The following is a 22,661-nucleotide window of genomic DNA, read 5'->3' on the forward strand; positions in this document are numbered from 1 at the left end:
CATTGTGTTCAGTATTAAATCATGATTTGATATGTAAGTTTCACAAACCAAAGCACAATTCCAAAACATTAACCACCGGTAGTTACTAATCAGTTTCCATAGTGATTAGCAGAGACTCTGTGAAACATTAACCGGTAGTTACTAATCAGTTTCCATAGTGATTAGCAGAGACTCTGTGAAATATTAACTGGTAGTTACTAATCAGTTTCCACAGTGATTAGCAGAGACTTTATGAAACGTTAACCGGTAGTTACTAATCAGTTTCCATAGTGATTAGCAGAGACTCTGTGAAACATTAACCGGTAGTTACTAATCAGTTTCCATAGTGATTAGCAGAGACTCTGTGAAATATTAACTGGTAGTTACTAATCAGTTTCCACAGTGATTAGCAGAGACTCTGTGAAACGTTAACCGGTAGTTACTAATCAGTTTCTATAGTGATTAGCAGAGATTCTGTGAAACATTAACCAGTAGTTACTAATCAGTTTTCATAGTGATTAGCAGAGACTCTGTGAAACATTAACCGGTAGTTACTAATCAGTTTCCATAGTGATTAGCAGACTCTGTGAAACATTAACCGGTAGTTACTAATCAGTTTCCACAGTGATTAGCAGAGACTCTGTGAAACATTAACCGGTAGTTACTAATCAGTTTCATAGTGATTAGCAGAGACTCTATGAAACATTAACCGGTAGTTACTAATCAGTTTCTATAGTGATTAGCAGAGATTCTGTGAAACATTAACCAGTAGTTACTAATCAGTTTTCATAGTGATTAGCAGAGACTCTGTGAAACATTAACCGGTAGTTACTAATCAGTTTCCATAGTGATTAGCAGACTCTGTGAAACATTAACCGGTAGTTACTAATCAGTTTCCACAGTGATTAGCAGAGACTCTGTGAAACATTAACCGGTAGTTACTAATCAGTTTCATAGTGATTAGCAGAGACTCTATGAAACATTAACCGGTAGTTACTGTAGAATACTTTATTTTCGCGTGGAATTTATTTTCGCGTTTTTCACGTGTGAATGAAATTCGTGAAAATATATTCCATACGAAAATAAAGTCCGACAAAAAAAATAAAAAAAATATGTAGTCTCGTTCAACTATACCACATTAGTTTCCGATGTACGAGGCTAGTAGTAACAAAGCGGTGCTCCCTCCTGTCACAGAACAAACCACAAAACACAAAAGCTGTTTAAAACTTTAAATCAAGAACACGATGATAAGTACATACATGATAATAAAACAATACTAACACTAAAAAGCTTTATGCTGTTTTCCTTCGCATGTGCTAGCGATCAGTTCATCAGACAGAGTCTACACGTGTTCAACGACGGAAGTAAACATGCATTATCACAGTATATTAAAAATGTGGAAGTGAACAAATCCGGACTGGGCTATAACAATTATAAGGATTAAGAAAAACTGCACCCGGTAAGCACCTTCTGTAAGCTTATTAACTTGTAAACAATAAAGTCTTGATTGGTTAAAGCAGGAAAACTATTGTTTTATGTATATAGCACTCGTGTGTACATGTAGGATTAGTTCTACAGATTAGCGTAACAACCGGCAAAACTAAGTTCCGTTTTTAAAACAAAATTATTGACATCTGTACTTCGGGTTTTTTATTGATGGGGGTTGGGGGATTTGCGAAAATAAATGTTCGTGAATTGACCCATTTTCATTAAATCGCGAAAATTTGATCCCGCGAAAATAAAGTATTCTACAGTACTAATCAGTTTCCATAGTGATTAGTAGAGACTTTATGAAATATTTCAAAACATAATGTTCCTTCCTGAACCCTGCTTGTACATGTATAAGCATGTATAAGCATGTATAATACATGTATAATACATGTATAAGCATAAAACTTGTGTTAAAACTAAAACTAAAATGACTGAAATAGAAATGAAGAATGAGCACCTGGGAATTAAACCACTGCAGGTGAGATTCTTCATCATATTTGAACATTCCATACTTTGGGTCGAGAACCTCTCGCAGCAGGAGCAGAAAAAATTCCTGTAAAGAAAGAGACAAACAAAACAATATTATACCAGTTTTCTCATAAACATTTACTATAGTGCTAATAGTATGAATGTATAAATTATAGACATCATTGTACTCTAGTGGTGTCGTTAAACAAAACAATATTATACATCCAGTATTCTCATAAACATTTAATAGTGTTAATAGTATGAGTGTATACACTATAGACATCAATGTACTCTAGTGGTGTCGTTAAACAAAACAATATTATACATCCAGTATTCTCATAAACCTTTAATAGTGTTAATAGTATGAGTGTATAAACTATAGACATCAATGTACTCTAGTGGTGTCGTTAAACAAAACAGATTTGGTTTTTGTATAAATTATAGTGAGTACAAGCCAGAATCTATTACACAAGTATACTGTTGTGAGAAATATTTTCCACAAGCTACTACAAGTTCAGACTGAATCCCTGTAACATTATAGATCTCCAACATACAGTTGGTGTCACTCACAGCACTATAAACAATCTATCACCAGAGATGAAAATTGGTTACGAAAAAACGAAAACAATAAATTGTGGAATATTTTAATTGGTATTCTGAGATTAACCCTGGAGTTAACATTGTACAGCGGTATAAAATGGCGATTCCCATTCATAATGTGTGCAAAGTATCCACCAAAACCATTTTGTAGGTTTTCAACAGAAAGTATGGAAAATTGTTGACAAACAGCGAAAAACCCAAGATGACTATACAGATGACTGAAAATCCTGAAAACTTTTATCTCCTTATCGATAATCCACTTTCCACTACTTTCAACGAGAGATACACAGGTCTTAGTGCAGTAAATACAACAGCAGCAATGTGGTGTGCAGTGCCTCAAGGTTCAGTTACTAACCACTATTTTAACATACTAATATCCAAGACACCAAGGCAGAAATATCAGTATGTGTAGTCTGTCATGAGCAAGTGTGATTATGGAAACATTGTGGAAAAATTAAGTTAAAAACAAATTATTTAATTATGCAGCAAAATACAAGTTTTGCTAAATGATTGTCATCTAAATAAATATAGAAATCATAATAAAAAAAAAAAAAAAAATAAAAAAAAAAAATAAACAACTATAATAAATTAATTAATTAATTCAATCTTCATTCATTATTAATTTATTACTGAACTAATGAACTAGGTATTCAGTACATACATGTAACTTGTGCTTACCAAATCTTTCTGGGTTTTTAATTACATGTAAGTAATTAATTTATTTGAACAAGACTCAAGCTTGTCAAACATTGATTTATTTCTTTATTTATTCATTTATTTATGTGAACAAGAACCAGACCCTACAGAGTAATAAACTATAAAACACATGACTCATGCTTGTGGAACCTTTATTTATTCATTTATTTATGTGAACAAGAACCAGACCCTACAGAGTAATAAACTATAAAACACATGACTCATGCTTGTCGAACCTTTATTCATTTATTTATTTATTTATTTATATATTTCTTTATTTTATTTATGTGAACAAGAACAAAACCCAATAGGATGGAAATGTTTTATTTAACGACACACTAAACACATTATATTTACGGTTCTATGGCGTCAGACATATGGTTAAGGACCACACAGATATTTAGAGAGGAAACCCGCTGTCACCACTTCATGGGGTACTCTTTTCGATTAGCAGCAAGGGATCTTTTATATGCACCATCGGCCAGACAGGATAGCACATACCACGAACTTTGATATACCAGTCACGGTGCACTGGCTGAGAAATAGCCCACTGGGCCCGCCGATAGGGGTCGATCCCAGACCGACCGCACATCAAACAAGCATTGCACCACTGAGCCATGTCCCGCCCCCTAAACAATAACAAGCTATGAAGCATGTTGACTTATGCAGGTGGAACATTTATTTACTTGTTTGTTTGTTTGTTTGTTTGTTTGTTTGTTTGTTTGTTTGTTTGTTTGTTTGTTTGTTTGTTTGTTTGTTTGTTTGTTTGTTTGTTTGTTTGTTTGTTTGTTTGTTTGTTTGTTCGTTCGTTCGTTCGTTCGTTCGTTCGTTCGTTCGTTCGTTCGTTCGTTCGTTCGTTCGTTCGTTCATTCATTTATTTATTCATTCATTTATGTATTTATTTATTTATGTATTTATTTATTTATTTATGGAACAAGAACGAAACCCAAAAGAGTAATAAACTACAAAGCATGTGACTTATGCAGGTCAAACCTTTATTTATTTATTTATTTATTTATTTACATATTTATGTACCGTAAACATGAACCATACCCAACACAGTAATGAACTACGAAGCACGTGACTCATGTTTGTCAACCCTTTATTTATTTACATGTATATATATATTTATCCCGCAATCACTGTATACATTGGCAAGACATGATGACTAGATAAATCTCTTTATCCCGCTATCACTATATACATTGGCAAGACATGATGACTAGATAAATCTCTTTATCCCGCTATCACTGTATACATTGGCAAGACATGATGACTAGATAAATCTCTTTATCCCGCAATCACTGTATACATTGGCAAGACATGATGACTAGATAAATCTCTTTATCCCGCAATCACTGTATACATTGGCAAGACATGATGACTAGATAAATCTCTTTATCCCGCAATCACTGTATACATTGGCAAGACATGATGACTAGATAAATCTCTTTATCCCGCTATCACTGTATACATTGGTAAGACATGATGACTAGATAAATCTCTATATTTTCGGTCACTGACCAAAAATATAGGTCATGTGACATAAGCCCGACTCGACTCGAGTATTTCAGAGTAGTTTTCAGTAAACATACTCTTTAAATCATTTGTTGAAGTACAGTAAATACAAATAACTGTTAGTTTTGCGGTAACAATAGAAAACTTGTATATTTATTTATGAATTAGAGTTTAAAAATGCTTTTTAATGTGACAGAATGTAGTTAGCGTCTTACAAATAATGACATCATACGGCAAAAGTCTTGCTAGGTTGACAATACTCGATTTGCGTACACAAAATTAGAATAAATAATGATTTTCCGAATATTCCTGTAGGATTGCAGGATAAAAGAAATAACTGGTTACTGTCTTAAAACTACATTCCCTGGAATATTTTTATTATTTAAGCATATAGAACAGAAAATCCAATTACATTTGGTGCATATATGATGCCGCACTCCGCATTGGTTTCACTACGCTGGCTTATCCAGGTCAAAAACAAAGTCAGTATTTTGAAAGTGGGACACTTTTGACGGGCTCGTACCGATCTCGGTTTTCATTGGCTTATCACAAGTATAGAATTCCCCAACAAGAGATCATGTGAGATTTCGCAATGTTTGAACAAATTTAACTGTCTTGATTGAGGGGTCATCTCATATCTCCAAAACATATTTATATCCATAGAGGTATGGTACGCCTTTCCAGGGGTCGGTGAGTGCCTTGAAATTTTGACAGTGGCCAGCTGTTGGCATACGCGTTACATGTAAGGGGGTGTTACTAATTATGTAACGCTCTTGGAGTAGAGGAAGAGGGTACTGTGTTCGATTTACGTAACATTTTTCAAGACTATATGTTATTTTTATTCATTACTTAGACCTAAAAAGGTGGGGTTTTTGGAAATGCGCCGTCATTCTAGGATCGATCCCTATCGGCGGGTATACAAAAAAAACATGGTATGTGATATCCTGTCTGTGGGATGGTACATATAAACGATCCCTTGCTAAAAAAAAATGTAGCGGGTTTCCAAGGCGCGTGTGCAGGGATTTCAGCGGGGTTGGGGTTATAGACTGTGTTGAGCGAAGTTTATATGGGGCTATGCTCCCCCAAAAAATACACTTAAATTTTTTTTAAGCTTGGGCAAGTAAGGGTTTCGACTTCCAATACCCTCCCCCTGCTCATGCACCCAATTCCTCTCTAAGATTATATGTCTAAATTACCAAATGTTAGACATCCAACAGCAGATGGAAGGAAGGATAGGATATATTTTATTTAACGACGCACTCAACACATTTTATTTACAGTTGTATGGGGTCGGATGATTATTAAATCAATATGCTTTATCTTTGATGTCGTTAAACACCCCCCCCCCCCCCCCCCCCACTTTACCCTTTCCAAACGAAATAATATTTATTTGAATTTGTTGATTTTAACACGTAAAATTAAGAAGTGAAAACGTTCATTGTCTACTTTAGTATATTTTATTTTAAAAATATACTCTTCAAAAGAAGAAACGCAAAACCACATTGTCGTAACATTTGGAGAATTGATTTAATGATTGAATGGTGAGTCCGATAATTACCAAATGTTGCAGGATTGTTCACAATTCACTCTAGTCCATTGTGAGTAAGTGATAGGACACACCACCAAGGTCAAGGTCATCTGGAGTCAATACCGGGTGTGGCCTCCGCGTGTGTTGACAACTGCCTGGCACCGCCTGCCCATTGAAGCAACCAGAGTACGGATGACGTCCCGGGGGATGGTGGCCCACTCGGCCTGCAAGGCTGCTGCCAGCTCGGGCAGGGTCTGGGGCTGTGGTTGTCGCTGTCGGAGGCGTCGGTCCAACTCGTCCCATAGATGCTCAATTGGGTTCAAATCCGGTGATATCGATGGCCAAGGAAGGACATTAATGTTGTTGTTCTGTAGGAAAGCCGTTGTGAGACGTGCTGTGTGAGGCCTGGCGTTGTCATGTTGGAACACTGCGTTGGCGTTGGCCATAACTGGAACGATGTGTGGCCGGAGGATCTGGTCAATGTAGCCCTGTGCATTCAGGTTGCCCTGCACGTGGACCAGGTCAGTTCTGCCAGTGTGTGAGATGGCTGCCCACACCATGACACTACCCCCGCCGAATCTGTCCACTTCCTGCACGCAGTTTGCCGCATAACGTTCACCACGACGCCTATACACGCGACATCTTCCATCATGACGTCGGAGCAGAAATCGGGACTCGTCACTGAACCACACCTGTCTCCATCGCAGTTGAGGCCATTGTCGATGAATCTGGCACCACTGCAGTCGGAGTCGACGGTGTTGTGGTGTTAAGATGACACCTCGAACTGGACGTCTGGCACGAATTCCTACCTCACGTAGGCGGTTCCGTACGGTCTGGTCGGATATCCTGCGCAAACCTGGTATTGCTGCGGCTGTGGAGGTGGCAGTAGTCAATCGTTCCCGAAGGTGGCGTACCCGGATGTAGCGGTCCTGCCTGGGGGTAGTGACCCGTGGTCGACCGGATCTAGGGAGGTCACGTGTTGATCCATGTTGCTGGTAACGGTCCCACAGTCTGGAGATTGTGCTTGGGGACACATGGAATGCCCTGGCAACGGCCGTTCTGGATTCGCCTGCGTCTAGTCGGCCAATGGCATTGGTTCTCTGAGGTTCACTGAGACGTGGCATGTCCTGGATTGTCAACTGTCGGCCAGATACAGAGGCCAGGCAAGCGAACACCCTGCACTTTTATACTGTCGGTGTTCATGTTGCACGTGCAGACAACGCACGTGCAGTGGTGACATGGTTTGCACGTGGCTGCGTTTTTGCGAATATTCACATTTTGGAACTTTATTGTACAGTAGCTGCGTTTTATCGAATGTAACCGTGGGAATGTGTTTGGGACATGCAATGACCTTATATTCACAAAGCATGAACCGGTAGGAAACATAAAATCGGAGTTATAACCCATTTGTACCCTTTTGCGTTTCTTTTTTTGAAGAGTATATATACATGATTAATGTGTTACTGTTATACAAACTAAACTTTGAAAGTTCTACTAACACTTTATAAAATATCAATTCTGAAATAGGAAGGTACGACTGTCGATGATACATTGTCAAGATCAAACCAGTTTTAACTAAAGACTCTAGTACCGTGTCCTCAACCGAACGTTCTTTGTACAGCGCAAGATTTCTCTTTTAATTTTTTGAGATGCACCCTACAATTTGAAATCGGCAAACGCACGTGTTAACTGAAACTGACAACAGGCTGTCGTTTGTGCTTTGCCGAGCTATGGTGGCACAGGCGACGAATCAAGTGTATACGTTTGACGATATCCATTCATAGCGAACACACACAACTTTTTAAAAAGTGCATTTGAGCTTGTATTTCACATTTGTACATGATGTTATAATATGGTAATCAGAGAATGTAACTTTAAGATATTGGCTTTATCCTGCTCAGGTCGAATGGCGAATGCAGCTCGGCAGAGCCTTGCTGCATTCGCCATTCTAACCTTCGCAGGACAGAGCCGATATCTTAAGACAGTAACCAGTTATTCCCTATGTATTTATTTATTTATGCGAAAAAGACCAAACCAAAACAGTAAGTAACTACGAAGCATGTGACTCATGCTTGTCGAACCTTTGTAACACCTCCAGCATCAACAGCCTCCTCGCCAAGAAACATAACCTGCAACATGTGAAGACCAAAACATTTTAATTAACATCACTGTTACAATGTGTTTACCTTTTTCAGCCCACCACCATCGATTGCTTCTTCTCCAACAAACACAATCTGGAATAACAGATAGCTTGTTCTTTAGCTATGTCAGCAAATGTTAGAAATGTTCTCAAAGAAAGACATGTACAAGTCTTTGGAAGGGGCCACTGATGTAAGTGTGTAATACATGAAAAGAACAAGACATATAGAAAAAAAAAAAAAAAAACCATTTTGTTTAATGATGCTCAACACATTTTATCTACAGAAGTTGTAAAGAAGAAGAGATAAGTAATATACAAAATGTGACTTTTGACAAGGGAGAAGAAAACATTAGACAAGTGCAGAAAATGATGTCAATATCAGAAATGGAATATTTTTTTTACTGCAACTGTGATGAAGTTATCATGTAAATACATTTTACATAAAATCTAACAGGTAATAAATCTGCAGTAGGATAGATGGAACTTGTTTCCAGCCAGTATTTTATGAGATTATGATGTAAACACAAAGCATCTTGGTTACACTATAATGTTTAACTTTGTTAAATTAATTTATCACAATAGACATAATTACAAAAATATTGATTCACCAAACTGGGAATTTATAGCCAAGAAATTGAGAATTTATCGCCAAGAAATTGGGAATTTATAGCCAAGAAATTGGGAATTTTCTGTGACATTTGCTTTTGGGAAGGTGCCGATGTTTGGTAGTATACAACACTCTGCTTATAAACACAAAAACCTAATGTTACTTAAAGTAATGTAAAAGTTGACACTGTCGCCAGCAGAAACCTAATACACATGTACCTGTATCTCACCTTTTGACTGCAACCCAAGCAAATAATCACAAATAATGTAAATACATATGTAGGTTAATTTAACATGACGATACAGATTTAGGCCAAATAAACAAATATTCTAAATAACATAAAAGATCAAAAGTTGAATCATTTAAACTGTGAATTAAAAATGGTAAAAATCTCTTTAAAAATTGACATGGGCTAAAAAGAAAACCTTTTTATTACAGCCATTTTTAAAATATAGATCTAAATGAAATAACAAAACCAAACATTTTAACACAGAAGGAATATATATATATATATACATACATACATACATGTACATACGCATAACCTGTTCATGTTTGTTACGTTGCTAGGGACAAATCAACAATAAACACTACAATAACTTATACTGCAAATTAAATCTAGATGCTATTTCAGCTTTGAGTAAAACGTGACTCAACTTACTTTGAGCGGTTTCTTGAGATCTGCACTACTGTGTTTGCTGAGCTGCTCCAGTGTGTCACGGACCAGATTGGTGCGAGTCACAAACAGCAGCAGACAGGGATTAACCGGGTCAATCGGCAAGAACAAGCTGGTGAAATTCCGCCTGTGTACTTCATCTATTGCTGTCTGTGAACATTAAAAGTAAAGACGTTATAAGCAATCGACTGGCTTACTGCATCTTTGGTAATATTTTGTGTTTGTATTTAATTGGACCGGAATTTACCTGAGTTGAATGAATGCTCGCTTGAGGTGCTTGCATCGCAGGATCAAACCACTTCGGTGGATCCATTAAACTGATTGGGTTTTTCTCATTCCAACATGTGCACCACAACCGGTCAAAGTCTGTGGTATGTGCTTTCCTATCTGTGGGAAAGTGCATATAAAGGATCTCTTGCTGCATTAGGAAAAATGTAGCGGGTTTCCTCTGATGACTATGTGTCAGAATTACCAAATGTAGCGGGTTTCCTCTGATGACTATGTGTCAGAATTACAAAATGTAGCGGGTTTCCTCTGATGACTATGTGTCAGAATTACCAAATGTAGCGGGTTGCCTCTGATGACTATGTGTCAGAATTACAAAATGTAGCGGGTTTCCTCTGATGACTATGTGTCAGAATTACAAAATGTAGCGGGTTTCCTCTGATGACTATGTGTCAGAATTACAAAATGTAGCGGGTTTCCTCTGATGACTATGTGTCAGAATTACAAAATGTAGCGGGTTTCCTCTGATGACTATGTGTCAGAATTATGTGTCAGAATTACAAAATGTAGCGGGTTTCCTCTGATGACTATGTGTCAGAATTACCAAATGTAGCGGGTTTCCTCTGATGACTATGTGTCAGAATTACCAAATGTAGCGGGTTTCCTCTGATGACTATGTGTCAGAATTACCAAATGTAGCGGGTTTCCTCTGATGACTATGTGTCAGAATTACCAAATGTAGCGGGTTTCCTCTGATGACTATGTGTCAGAATTACCAAATGTAGAATTACGGGTTTCCTCTGATGACTATGTGTCAGAATTACAAAATGTAGCGGGTTTCCTCTGATGACTATGTGTCAGAATTACAAAATGTAGCGGGTTTCCTCTGATGACTATGTGTCAGAATTACAAAATGTAGCGGGTTTCCTCTGATGACCATGTGTCAGAATTACAAAATGTAGCGGGTTTCCTCTGATGACCATGTGTCAGAATTACCAAATGTAGCGGGTTTCCTCTGATGACCATGTGTCAGAATTACCAAATGTAGCGGGTTTCCTCTGATGACCATGTGTCAGAATTACAAAATGTAGTGGGTTTCCTCTGATGACCATGTGTCAGAATTACAAAATGTAGCGGGTTTCCTCTGATGACCATGTGTCAGAATTACAAAATGTAGCGGGTTTCCTCTGATGACCATGTGTCAGAATTACCAAATGTAGCGGGTTTCCTCTGATGACTATGTGTCAGAATTACCAAATGTAGCGGGTTTCCTCTGATGACTATGTGTCAGAATTACAAAATGTTTGACGTCAAATAGCCAATGATTAATTAATCAAGGTGTTCTAATGGTGTCGTTAAACAAAACTAACTTTAAACTTTGTGCATTTAATCATTTGCCATCGATCTGTAAACTGAAAGAACACATATTGCAAATAAATGGCAGGAATAGACTGGTGAAATTCTGCATCATGGCATCTATCTAATATAATGTATTATCATGATTAAGTTTATAACATGCACTTAGTACCTGCATCTGCATCATGGCGTCAGTCTGTAGCAACATGCTCTTGGCAGCCGCATCAAACAGAAATGGATAGTTGCAGAAATGAAGACCCTGAAACAGCAGTATAAAAAGTTAATCCCAGCTGCCCACTTGTGATACACAATGCTAATCAGATGTTCCCAATAGTAATCCTAACCGTTTAAAGATTTACGTATTCTGGTTTAACAATACACTAAGATAAAGAAACAAAGGAACAGTTAGTACTGTAGACAAAACTTACTTTCTGACTTAAGTCCATCAATGATTCACAGTCCAAATTACTTTCTAAGTCCATCAATGATTCACAGTCCAAATTACTTTCTAAGTCCATCAATGAGTCACAGTCCAACTTACTTTCTAAGTCCATCAATGAGTCACAGTCCAACTTACTTTCTAAGTCCATCAATGAGTCACAGTCCAACTTACTTTCTAAGTCCATCAATGAGTCACAGTCCAAATTACTTTCTGATTAAGTCCATCAATGAGTCACAGTCCAAATTACTTTCTGATTAAGTCCATCAATGAGTCACAGTCCAAATTACTTTCTGATTAAGTCCATCAATGAGTTACAATCCAACTTACTTTATGACTAAATCACTAATTATTCACAACCCAACTTACTTTATGACTAAATCACTAATTATTCACAACCCAACTTACTTTATGACTAAATCACTAATTATTCACAATCCAACTTACTCTATGACTAAATCACTAATTATTCACAACCCAACTTACTCTATGACTAAATCACTAATTATTCACAACCCAACTTACTCTATGACTAAATCACTAATTATTCACAACCCAACTTACTCTATGACTAAATCACTAATTATTCACAACCCAACTTACTCTATGACTAAATCACTAATTATTCACAACCCAACTTACTCTATGACTAAATCACTAATTATTCACAACCCAACTTACTCTATGACTAAATCACTAATTATTCACAACCCAACTTACTCTATGACTAAATCACTAATTATTCACAATCCAACTTACTCTATGACTAAGTCACTAATTATTCACAACCCAACTTACTCTATGACTAAGTCACTAATTATTCACAACCCAACTTACTCTATGACTAAGTCACTAATTATTCACAACCCAACTTACTCTATGACTAAGTCACAATTATTCACAACCCAACTTACTCTATGACTAAGTCACTAATTATTCACAACCCAACTTACTTTATGACTAAATCACTAATTATTCACAACCCAACTTACTTTATGACTAAATCACTAATTATTCACAACCCAACTTACTTTATGACTAAGTCACTAACTATTCACAATTCAACTTACTTTATGACTAAGTCACTAATGATTCACAGTCCAATTTACCAGGGCTTCCAGATTATGGTAGCCCCATTCCCATGGCTAGTGATATTCAATGTTGAGCTACAGTAGCTAGTAAATAACTATTGCCATGCCTTATGCCTAGTGGAAAAAACAGTCAAATGTTGCAGTTAAGTCTATTTTGTAAATATGTATATCCTCCCCCAAGCCCAACCCCCAATGTTAGTGTTTTTAAGCTCTATCTTCCTATTTAGGTGACATATCTGATTATTACTATTATTTAGTAAAATTGTATCTATCTTCCTATTTAGGTGACATATCTGATTATTACTATTATTTAGTAAAATTGTATCAACTTAAAGTAAAGTAGGGCTAGTGAATGTTTAATTGTGGCTAGTACATTTTCTAAATCACTGATCCCATGGCTGGTGGATTTTATACAAATTGTAGAAGCCCTGAATTTACTTTATGAATAAATCCATACTGATTCACAGTCCAACTTACTTTCTGACTAAGTCCATTAATGATTCACAGCCCAACTTATTTTGTGACTAAGTCCATTAATGATTAACAGCCCCAACTAATTTTCTGACTAAATCTGCAATGTTTCACAGCCCAACTTATTTTGTGACTAAATCCATTAATGATTCACAGCCCCAACTAACTTCCTAACTATGGTTGTAATGATTCAGAACCCAACATACTTACTAAGTCTGTAATGTTTCACAGTCCAACTTACTTTCTGTCTAAATACATATCGAGTCACAGTCCAACTTACTTTCAGACTAAGTAATAATTCAGTCCAACTTACTTTCTGATTAAATCTGTAATGATTCAGTCCAACTTACTTCTGATTAAATCTGTAATGATTCAGTCCAACTTACTTTCTGATTAAATCTGTAATGATTCAGTCCAACTTACTTTCTGATTAAATCTGTAATGATTCACAGTCCAACTTACTTTCTGATTAAATCTGTAATGATTCAGTCCAACTTACTTTCTGATTAAATCTGTAATGATTCAGTCCAACTTACTTTCTGATTAAATCTGTAATGATTCACAGTCCAACTTACTTTCTGATGAAATCTGTAATGATTCAGTCCAACTTATTTCTGATTAAATCTGTAATGATTCTCAGTCCAACTTACTTTCTGATTAAATCTGTAATGATTCAGTCCAACTTACTTTCTGATTAAATCTGTAATGATTCACAGTCCAACTTACTTTCTGATGAAATCTGTAATGATTCAGTCCAACTTACTTTCTGATTAAATCTGTAATGATTCAGTCCAACTTACTTTCTGATTAAATCTGTAATGATTCTCAGTCCAACTTACTTTCTGATTAAATCTGTAATGTTTCACAGTCCAACTTACTTTCTGGCTAAATACATATCGAGTCACAGTCCAACTTACTTTCCGACTAAGTAATAATTCAGTCCAACTTACTTCTGATTAAATCTGTAATGATTCATAGTCCAACTTACTTTCTGATGAAATCTGTAATGATTCAGTCCAACTTACTTCTGATTAAATCTGTAATGATTCATAGTCCAACTTACTTTCTGATTAAATCTGTAATGATTCACAGTCCAACTTACTTTCTGATGAAATCTGTAATGATTCACAGTCCAACTTACTTTCTGATTAAATCTGTAATGATTCACAGTCCAACTTACTTTCTGATTAAATCTGTAATGATTCAGTCCAACTTACTTTCTGATTAAATCTGTAATGATTCACAGTCCAACTTACTTTCTGATTAAATCTGTAATGATTCACAGTCCAACTTACTTTCTGATGAAATCTGTAATGATTCAGTCCAACTTACTTTCTGATTAAATATGTAATGATTCACAGTCCAACTTACTTTCTGATTAAATCTGTAGTGATTCAGTCCAACTTACTTTCTGATTAAATCTGTAATGATTCACAGTCCAACTTACTTTCCGACTAAGTCTGTAATGATTCACAGTCCAACTTACTTTCTGATTAAATCTGTAATGATTCACTTACTTCCTGTTTAAATCTCTAGTGATTCACAGTCCAACTTACTTTCTGATTAAATCTGTAATGATTCACTGTCCAACTTACTTTCCGACTAAGTCTGTAATGATTCACAGTCCAACTTACTTTCTGATTAAATCTGTAATGATTCACTTACTTCCTGTTTAAATCTCTAGTGATTCAGTCCAAGTTACTTTCTGATTAAATCTGTAATGATTCACAGTCCAACTTACTTTCTGATTAAATCTGTAATGATTCAGTCCAACTTACTTTCTGATTAAATCTGTAATGATTCAGTCCAACTTACTTTCTGATTAAATATGTAATGATTCACAGTCCAACTTACTTTCCGACTAAGTCTGTAATGATTCACAGTCCAACTTACTTTCTGATTAAATCTGTAATGATTCACTTACTTCCTGTTTAAATCTCTAGTGATTCAGTCCAACTTACTTTCTGATTAAATCTGTAATGATTCACAGTCCAACTTACTTTCTGATTAAATCTGTAATGATTCAGTCCAACTTACTTTCTGATTAAATCTGTAATGATTCAGTCCAACTTACTTTCTGATTAAATATGTAATGATTCACAGTCCAACTTACTTTCTGATTAAATCTGTAGTGATTCACAGTCCAACTTACTTTCTGATTAAATCTGTAATGATTCACAGTCCAACTTACTTTCCGACTAAGTCTGTAATGATTCACAGTCCAACTTACTTTCTGATTAAATCTGTAATGATTCACTTACTTCCTGTTTAAATCTGTAGTGATTCACAGTCCAACTTACTTTCTGATTAAATCTGTAATGATTCACAGTCCAACTTACTTTCTGACTAAGTCTGTAATGATTCACAGTCCAACTTACTTTCCGATTAAATCTGTAATGATTCACAGTCCAACTTACTTTCCGATTAAATCTGTAATGATTCACAGTCCAACTTACTTTCTGATTAAATCTGTAATGATTCACAGTCCAACTTACTTTCTGATTAAATCTGTAATGATTCTCAGTCGAACTTACTTTCTGCCTAAGTCCGTTCTGCTGGACCCAGCTGACGTAGTCTTTCTTGATGTTCACTCGGTTTTTCAGTTCTGAGATGTAAAACTTGTGATACTCCACTATCTGCCCACTTTGTTCATTGACCTTAAAACACAATTAAAATGAATCAGGGGAATCAGGGTTCATAGCCTTAAAGACAAGACAAATTCAAAGACTTTTACCTGCCATTTTCAAAGATTTTCAAAGACTTTTTATATAGCGGTCAAAGATAACAGAATGCGATAAAAATACCAAATCGGTTTCTTTACGTTGCTGTCCATGGCAACAAATTTAGGGTTTTTTTACATGCATCATGAAAGCTTAAACCTTGTAACTGAAAAATATTAAATGCATGCAGCTGTAAAAGATATCATCAGTGTGTTGGCTATGATTTGTGAGAATTTAAAGACTTTTAAAGACTTTTATTACAAGTCAAAGACTTTCAAGGAATTTAAAGACTGTTACAAAACCTGGTGTCGGCCTTATATCTGACCGCACACGAAGAGGATTAAGTAAGTACGAACCCTGGTGTCGGCCTTACATCTGACCGCACACGAAGAGGATTAAGTAAGTACGAACCCTGGTGTCGGCCTTATATCTGACCGCACACGAAGAGGATTAAGTAAGTACAAACCCTGGTGTCGGCCTTATATCTGACCGCACACGAAGAGGATTAAGTAAGTACGAACCCTGGTGTCGGCCTTTTATCTGACCGCACACGAAGAGGATTAAGTAAGTACGAAGAGGATTAAGTAAGTACGAACCCTGGTGTCGGCCTTATATGTGACCGCACACGAAGAGGATTAAGTAAGTACGAACCCTGGTGTCGGCCTTATATCTGACCGCACACGAAGAGGATTAAGTAAGTACGAACCCTGGTGTCGGCCTTATATGTGACCGCAAACGAAGAGGATTAAGTAAGTACGAACCCTGGTGTCGGCCTTATATGTGACCGCACACGAAGAGGATTAAGTAAGTACGAACCCTGGTGTCGGCCTTATATCTGACCGCACACGAAGAGGATTAAGTAAGTACGAACCCTGGTGTCGGCCTTATATGTGACCGCACACGAAGAGGATTAAGTAAGTACGAACCCTGGTGTCGGCCTTATATGTGACCGCACACGAAGAGGATTAAGTAAGTACGAACCCTGGTGTCGGCCTTATATCTGACCGCACACGAAGAGGATTAAGTAAGTACGAACCCTGGTGTCGGCCTTATATCTGACCGCACGCGAAGAGGATTAAGTAAGTACGAACCCTGGTGTCGGCTTTATATCTTACCGCACACGAAGAGGATTAAATAAGTACAAACCCTGGTGTCGGCCTTATATCTGAATGCACACGAAGAGGATTAAGTCTTATATCTGAATGCACACGAAGAGGATTAAGTAAGTACGAACCCTGGTGTCGGCTTTATATCTGACCGCACACGAAGAGGATTAAGTAAGTACGAACCCTGGTGTCGGCCTTATATCTGACCGCACACGAAGAGGATTATGTAAGTACGAACCCTGGTGTCGGCCTTATATCTGACCGCACACGAAGAGGATTAAGAAAGTACGAACCCTGGTGTCGGCCTTATATCTGACCGCACACGAAGAGGATTAAGTAATTACGAACCCTGGTGTCGGCCTTATATCTGACCGCACACGAAGAGGATTAAGTAAGTACGAAGCCTGGTGTCGGCCTTATATCTGACCGCACACGAAGAGGATTAAGTAAGTACGAACCCTGGTGTCGGCCTTATATCTGACCGCACACGAAGAGGATTAAGTAAGTACGAACCCTGGTGTCGGCCTTATATCTGACCGCACACGAAGAGGATTAAGTAAAACACCAACCTGATGTGCAATGGGCGACAGGATCAACGGCCATAAATGGAATCTAAACCTATCCTAACCAATACCTTATGACTGGTACATCAAATGCCATGGTACATACTATCATTTCTATGAGAAAATGTACCAAAAATATTTCTTGCCAATTTTTTTTTTCAGTAGGAGTACCCAGTGTGGTAGAAAACAATTATTCCCATCTTTCATTTTCAACCAAATGTGGAAACAACCATATGTTAGATACCAGTTAGCCATACATTAAATGTGCTGAGGTGTCATTCAATATTCCTTTCCTTTTATTTAAAACACCTCTAAATAGTGTGCACATTGTCATATTTAGCAGGGGGAGGAAGTTCCCTCCTTCACAGAAACAATAGAAAGTTCAATGTTTTTTAAAGTGTTATTTTTGTCAAGCTAGAAAAGATCCCAATTCCTTTCTTTTTTTTAGTTTACAATTTTGCACAATTATTTATATTAAATGCACAAAAAATTAGACCTCACCATTAATTTGCAATATAATGATCTTGTTTTCATACTTAAACCTTACAGAACAGTGGTTGTTACAACACTGTTCAATTTAAAAAACATAAACATTTTACTAGATTTTATCCTAGGTGATTGACTGTTTGGTTACATGAATTATATTTGCACAACTAACAAGCATTCTGAGAGTGCTGCTAAAACAATACATGAGGGTCATAATTCTGTCAAAAAATGGATAGATTCCAATTTTGACAGAATTAAGGCCTTGAATAAATTCCTATGAAAGTCAAATGTTATCCTACTGTACATACAACTGTCAAAAATGGTAAAATTTCAGCTACATATCTTGAACAATTATGTTAAAAAAATGTCTGGAAAATTATGTGGGGCAGACGGACAGACAGACAGATTGACACAAGAGGGACGCAAAAATAAATGGACAGAAGGATAGAGTTGAAACCTACAGTTGTCACTGGGTTGTACCAGTTGGAGACTAATCAAGTTTGATGATCTTAAATTTCAGAATGTAGTGCTTCATCATGTAACTAATTGGCAGTTTGCATGAATTTAAAGTTGTGTAACTAACACACAAACAAAATGATGGCTCATGTAAAATACTGTGCCGTTTTTTGTCTTCTGTTAAAAATATAAGTTGTAAAAACTTGTCATATAAAACAGAAAGTGAATTGAAGTAAATTCCTGAATTGAAAAAAATAATAATAAAAAGGAATATTTTCAAGAAGCAAAATGTGTCAAGGTCATAATGGTTTGACTGAATTAATGAAATATATTGAAAGTTCTTCAGTAATAAGATTTACTGATGAGATATAATTAAAGCTGACCTATATAGTCATTATGGACAGTGAATTTTAACTGAGTGAGTTGGTATGAACACCAAACACATCAGGATGACCTACATGTATATAGTCATTATGGACAGTGAATTTTAACTGAGTGAGTTGGTATGAACACCAAACACATCAGGATGACCTACATGTATATAGTCATTATGGACAGTGAATTTTAACTGAGTGAGTTGGTATGAACACCAAACACATCAGGATGACCTACATGTATATAGTCATTATGGACAGTGAATTTTAACTGAGTGAGTTGGTATGAACACCAAACACATCAGGATGACCTACATGTATATAGTCATTGTCGAAAGTGAATATTAAATGAGTGAGTTGGTATGAACACCAAAAACACCAGGATGACCTACATGTATATAGTCATTGTCGAAAGTGAATATTAACTGAGTGAGTTGGTATGAACACCAAACACACCAGGATGACCTACATGTATATAGTCATTGTCGAAAGTGAATATTAACTGAGTGAGTTGGTATGAACACCAAACACACCAGGATGACCTATATGTATATAGTCATTGTCGAAAGTGAATATTAAATGAGTGAGTTGGTATGAACACCAAACACACCAGGATGACCTACATGTATATAGTCATTGTCGAAAGTGAATATTAACTGAGTGAGTTGGTATGAACACCAAACACATCAGGATGACCTACATGTATATAGTAATTGTCGAAAGTGAATATTAACTGAGTGAGTTGGTATGAACACCAAACACATCAGGATGACCTACATGTATATAGTCATTGTCGAAAGTGAGTATTAACTGAGTGAGTTGGTATGAACACCAAACACACCCAGCTGCTTACAATATTGAGTTTCTTCAGAATCTCCAATGACACAAACAAGCCCTGCCCTCGCTTTTCACTCTGAAACACAAACAAGACATAAAATTAATATATTTGCCCACAAATAACCTTCAACTTGAACTTTCACTTAAAAGAAAAAGAATAACTTTCAGGCCCACTGGAAGTAGGGTGGGGCTGTGCCCTATCAACCCCATCCAGGACTAAAAGATTAACTTTCAGGCCCACTGGAAGTAGGGTGGGGCTGTGCCCTATCAACCCCATCCAGGACTAAAAGATTCATTTGAAAACAAAAATAATAATCTTTATAATTTCAAAAAAAAGAGACATCTAAAACGTTGCTATTTTGTGCTTCATGCTTGGACATCACATTTTGAAGTCAACCAAAGATAAAAATTATCCAGGATAGAATATTCTTGCACCCTGAACAGTTTACACACAACCCAACTTTAAATATATTTCCTATGGGTTTGCTTTGCAAAAAACGGAATAAACGTGTCTTTTATATTTAGAAATAGGAATATGTTATTGCATAAAGAACATTTTACAGTATAACCTACATGTGTAAAGGTGTTAAAATTATTTTACCAGTTTTTAATGTGTGTTTATCACTTGACTTTATTTTGTGTTTCAGTTCTGTGCAACAGTACAAGACTAACCTCTTGAGGGTTCGTGGTGTCTGGCATCTGAAGAATGTAGTCAATACACTGCCTGTATATCTGAAAACACAAACTAGTTATTAATGGGCGTTTGAGGTGCGCCAACTCCTCAACAGGTGGCGTTACGCAACAACAGGGTCCCACGTGACACTATGAAAAACAAGGAAGTAAATGACTTTGCGTCTATAACATTTTGTAAAAAGTTCTATAAATAATGCCTTCTTCGTGTTTTTGTGTTCCACATACCACAGAAGAAGGAAACTTTCCAAGTGACAAGATATTGTAAAACAAAAGACGGATTGTTGCTATGAGACAAGACAAATGACACTTGAAAGTCGACCGTCAGTGTTAATTGTTTGTTTTTACAGACTGCATATATTCTGTGACAGAAGATCATAAAACATGTAAGTCCTACTGAATTTGTATTTTACTATTTTCTCCTGTAGATTCTGTTAGAATATAGTTTAGGTAATGCTAAAATATAAAATATTAATAACACAATGATATGAATTTTTTCTTTTTGCTTAAAGGCACACTATCTCTATCACTGATATTATCAGTTTGCATATAAAAGATCACTTGCTGCCCATCAGAAAGAATAGCCCATTGTGTGGTTGAAGCAGGTTTCCTCTCTCATTATCTGTGTTGTCCTTAACCTTACATACATGTGTACCATGCATATAAGAATAAAAAAATTTAAATAATATTTGGATAGTGGGGGTGTTATTGAGGGGGTGGGGGGGGTTTCAAATTACTGGTAGAATATACATGTATTATATTTGTTTGCACAGAATCATCCCCCACCTCCTCCCAGCATCTTTATACTGATTACAGTAATAGTATTATACTATATAAATTATAATGTTATATTTTTATAACATCTTTTATGATCTTGTTTGGCCCTTGTTACCAGTTTGCCCGAGTCATTTCACATTTTTTAAAGATTTATAAATAAGGAAAGAAAAGGAACAATAACCCAATAACACCCCTCCACCCAAATATTATTTTAATATTATTTTGTGTATATTTGATAGATGTTTGTTTGTGTAAAAGCTGCAAGTTTCTTTTCTCACTAGTCCAAGTGCCAAAAATACCATACATGTATGTCAAATACTAAGTACTAAAGTACCTATACTATAGGATCTGTGGAGGCTCTTTAAACAGACATTCCTGTTGTTTCCTATTTGTTGATTTAAAAATAAGTGCAAAACATATTAAGCTTAGCTACATGAATACATTTGTATTATAATTAAATTTTGCATTTCAGGTACAGAACTAGTACGGTTCCTTAAAGACTGAAGCTAGAAGCCATTCCATGCTTGTTTTTATGGATAGAACCTGATTTATTGTCTTGTTGGGACAGGACAAGCAGACTACAAAATGGAAACAATAAGAAAAGTGCCAGATTCATATTCAGGTGATGAAACAAACTTTTTTATGTTTCATGATGATTGTTCCTTAGTAAAAAAAAAGTAATAAGTGTCAATGTGTCAGATTTTGAAGTTGTGAGATAAAGTGAATATCAGACTGTACTTGGAACATTGGGTACTGGAATTTTTGTTATGCTTTGAATGACTAAAAATTAGTCCGCTGAATATTGTCATCCAATGTAAGCCATGAATAAAATATTATATACACGATTAAGCACTATTTTTATTAATCAGTAATCTAGGCATACAGTTTCTAAAAGTAAACTGAAAGTTCACAGTTGTCAGAGAATTGTAGACCACATGTCTCATTCTACTGGACGGGTTCCTTTAATTTGGAACATGAACGTAGAAGCTGCAGCACACTACGTGAGCCTTCCACATATTCTACCCAGTACTTAAAGATTTTTCTTTGAAGATCCCAGTATTTTTTTTCTTGGTGACGTTTCAGTTTTAACTCGCTCACCAATCCAACTTGCAAGGGTACCAATCTGGCCTCTTCAAATAGCAGGGTAATCAGCATATAAAATGGCATATGTGGGCGACCACGTTTATTTAGTCTGTTGTGCCACCCTTCAACATCATTATTTGTACAGATACCGAGTCCGTAGACGCTCCAAGATGATGGTGGCCAAACAGCGCTCGTGATCCAGGTATTGCCGACATATTCAAACAGGTCTTTTAGTCTGTCTGTAGTTGCCTTCATCTGCAGTTGCCGGAACAAGGCTGGGATGT

The 22,661-nt window shown here is 36.4% G+C and overlaps 1 protein-coding gene across 1 annotated transcript in view; it reads right to left on the reverse strand.

Annotated features, from left to right (window-relative positions):
- LOC121378828 (probable E3 ubiquitin-protein ligase HERC4) overlaps positions 1-22,661 on the reverse strand; it is an 82,234-nt gene that overhangs the window by 19,330 nt on the left and 40,243 nt on the right. The window contains exons 15-21 of the mRNA XM_041507163.1: positions 20,500-20,559; positions 19,844-19,903; positions 15,820-15,942; positions 11,457-11,543; positions 9,689-9,853; positions 8,467-8,514; positions 1,928-2,023 (exon numbers count right to left, since the gene is read on the reverse strand). Coding sequence (XP_041363097.1) covers positions 1,928-2,023; positions 8,467-8,514; positions 9,689-9,853; positions 11,457-11,543; positions 15,820-15,942; positions 19,844-19,903; positions 20,500-20,559 — 639 coding nt within the window. The remainder of the gene's footprint in view (positions 1-1,927; positions 2,024-8,466; positions 8,515-9,688; positions 9,854-11,456; positions 11,544-15,819; positions 15,943-19,843; positions 19,904-20,499; positions 20,560-22,661) is intronic.

The sequence above is a fragment of the Gigantopelta aegis genome, chromosome 8 (assembly GCF_016097555.1).
Source record: "Gigantopelta aegis isolate Gae_Host chromosome 8, Gae_host_genome, whole genome shotgun sequence".
Taxonomy (NCBI): Eukaryota; Metazoa; Mollusca; class Gastropoda; order Neomphalida; family Peltospiridae; genus Gigantopelta; species Gigantopelta aegis.